Below are 2,841 nucleotides of genomic sequence, written 5' to 3'. Positions count from 1 at the left end.
CACATGAAAATTATTACTGGTAAGCAGATTGGTAGAAATTGTAAAATAAATTGGCACATAGGTTGGGTGTATATATGGAAAAATATATATTTTTAAATGTATACAAATCCATTAGATCGAAAGAAAAGACTACTTAATGGTTGACTAAGATTTTTTGGGGTCGGGTAGAGTGAAATTTAGGGAGGACCCCCTGCCAGGTGTTGTCCCCCCCTTCCTCTCCACTTCTAAAACAAAAGTTGCGCTCTTGGTGACAGGTATCAAGAAATGAGGCACCATTTAATCTTGCAACAGTTTTGGCAGATTTACCTTTGTATTTGTTGACTTATGATATCAGGAAGTCTCCCTGGTGTGTACGATTATGTAACTAACATTTCATATCAATGATTTTATGTGGAGTACACTTTCTAAAAACTGCCCTTCGAATCTGCTGGAGGTTAAGTCCATATATGAGAGGGTTAAAGACAGGTGGTATAACAAGGAATTGTACGGCCATTGCATTACGCATATTGAGCGTAATATTTACATTACTATTCCATCCTTGCAGATTGTCAAACAGGGTCACTGTGATGAAAATAAATATTGTTATTAAATGTGGCACACATGTCTGTGTGAACTTAATCCTTCCCTTAGCTGACTTTACACAATTTCTTACAATCTGACAGTAAGAAAATACAATGAAAAGTATTGGTAAAACATGAACCATAATTACAAATTTGTTCAAAATCTGATTGATTGGAATGGGTAAACATGCATGTTTCAGTATAGACGGAATGTCACAGAAGATCTTATCAATGCGAGATCCACACAAAGGAACTCTGACGGTTAAACTAACTACTATGAGTCCTATAAATAAAGGATAACACCAAGAAAATAAGAGTAACTTTCTAACAGTTAAAGATGTCACAATGGTATGATATAGTAGTGGTCTGCATATTGCCACATACCTGTCGTAAGACATCACTGTTAAAGTAGACATTTCACACATGACAGATGTGTATATTACATAGGTTTGAGTCAAACATCCACCATAAGATATCCCCTGAACATCTGACTGAAGGTCCAGTAAGAACTTGGGGTAGAAACCAGCAGTTCCATACAATCCATTGACACATAGACTACACAGAAAGATATACATGGGCTCATGGAGACCTTTCTGCTGAATGATTGTTATGATCAGAGTCAGATTCACAGTGATGATGAGAAGGTATGTGATAAGAGACAAGGTAAAATAGACCGATTTGTTGTTAAATGTCTCTTGTAAGCCAAAGAGATAAAATAACTTGACTTGGGTTGAGTTCTCCATAGCTTTTGTTAATTTTCTTCCTCTGGTTCATGCAGCAATTCTTAGTCCTTGCAAGGCTTGAGTGTGTATGGATGTGAATGAATTCAAGTGTGAATCATATGATTCTGTTTAGGCTCAGACTAAACACAATAGTTTTAACAAAACAAATTCACATCCTCCCTCAAACTCTTAAAAAAAAAAAGATCCCGATATTAGTTGTACATTATCAGACTTCGGAGGTGTGAAAGAAATGAAAAAACCTGTGTCCATGAAATGCCTTCTTGTTTGACAGAGGAGACTGCTCCAATATCTTGTCCTGGTAGCCTCTAAATATACCATAGTGTATGATCACATGGGATTGTAGTTTCAGTGTCAACATGTAACCACTCCATAGAGATCTATATTGAGTTTATGACAAGAAACTAATTGGATTATATTTACTTTATTTATGTTTTAACCCAGCAAACAGGAGATGTCCTAAGGACATTCGGCAACGTTCCCATTAGGTCCCTTTAAGGCAGCGTTTCCCAAACTGTCCTGGGGACCCCAAGTGGTGCACGTGCATTTTCTTGCCCAAGTACTACATAGCTGATTCAAATAATCAAATCTTAATGATTAGTTACTGTAATTATTTAAATCAGCTGTGTAGTGCTAAGGCAAACACCAAAATGTGCACCCCTTTTGGGTCCCCAGGTCAAAGTTTGGGAAATGTTGCTTTAGGGGTTTCAGCGAGACGCCATCCCACTGATGACTTTGTACAATAGTCAGAACATTGTAGGAACATTAAAACATGACATTTACCTCGGGACCATAAGAGGGCGTTCAGAACAAATACCGGTTTGGTCACAGTGTAACGTTATTTTAAGGTATACTGATTTGATTTATTTTAAGATTTTTCTGAGTTACAGTTCCTATACGGAAGTCAGTCAATTGAAATAAATAAATTAGGCCATAATCTATGGATTTCACATGACTGGGAATAGACCCTTTAAAAAAAGGTACGGGTGTGGATCAGAAATCCAGTCAGTATCTGGTGATCACCATTTGCCTCATACAGCGCAACACATCTCATTGGCATAGAGTTGATCATGCTGTTGATTGTGGAATGTTGTCCCACTCCTCTCCAATGGCCGTGCGAAGTTGCTGGATATTGGCGGGAATTGGAACACCCTGTTGTACATGTCGATCCAGATTATCCGAAACACGCTCAATGGGTGACATGTCTGGTGAGTATGCAGACCATGGAAGAACTGGGACATTTTCAGCTTCCAGAAATTGTGTACAGATCCTTGCGACATGGGGCCGTGTATTATCATGCTAAAACTTGAAGTGATGGCAGCTGATGAGCGGCACGACAATGGGCCTCAGGATCTCGTCATGGTGAGTCTGTATATTCAAATTGCAATCGACAAAATGCAATTGTGTTCTTTGTCCATAGCTTATGCTTGCCTATACCATAACCCCAACACCCTGTTCACAACGTTGACATTAGAAAACCCACTCGCCCACACCACACCATAAACGTAGTCTGCAGATGTGAGGTCGGTTGAATTTACATC

General features: G+C 38.8%; 1 protein-coding gene across 1 annotated transcript; it reads right to left on the bottom strand.

Annotated features, from left to right (window-relative positions):
- Positions 1-364: 364 nt before the first annotated feature.
- Positions 365-2,094, bottom strand: LOC110507095 (olfactory receptor 1D2-like). The gene is made up of 3 exons (XM_036964632.1): positions 2,084-2,094; positions 748-1,325; positions 365-561 (listed from the first exon to the last, which is right to left on the bottom strand). The coding sequence occupies exons 1-3, from the start codon at positions 2,092-2,094 to the stop codon at positions 365-367; spliced, it is 786 nt and encodes a 261-aa protein (XP_036820527.1).
- Positions 2,095-2,841: the final 747 nt, after the last annotated feature.

Source organism: Oncorhynchus mykiss, chromosome 27, assembly GCF_013265735.2.
Source record: "Oncorhynchus mykiss isolate Arlee chromosome 27, USDA_OmykA_1.1, whole genome shotgun sequence".
In the NCBI taxonomy this organism is placed as follows: Eukaryota; Metazoa; Chordata; class Actinopteri; order Salmoniformes; family Salmonidae; genus Oncorhynchus; species Oncorhynchus mykiss.
Note: the sequence above shows the minus strand (reverse complement) of the source record. Positions and strands in the feature narration are given on the sequence as shown.

Bases quoted from the DNA above. Each gene is read 5' to 3' on its own strand.
- LOC110507095 (XM_036964632.1), bottom strand. The intron at 562-747 runs GTTTACCCATTC...TTTTCATCACAG, and splicing joins GTCTATACTGAAACATGCAT to TGACCCTGTTTGACAATCTG.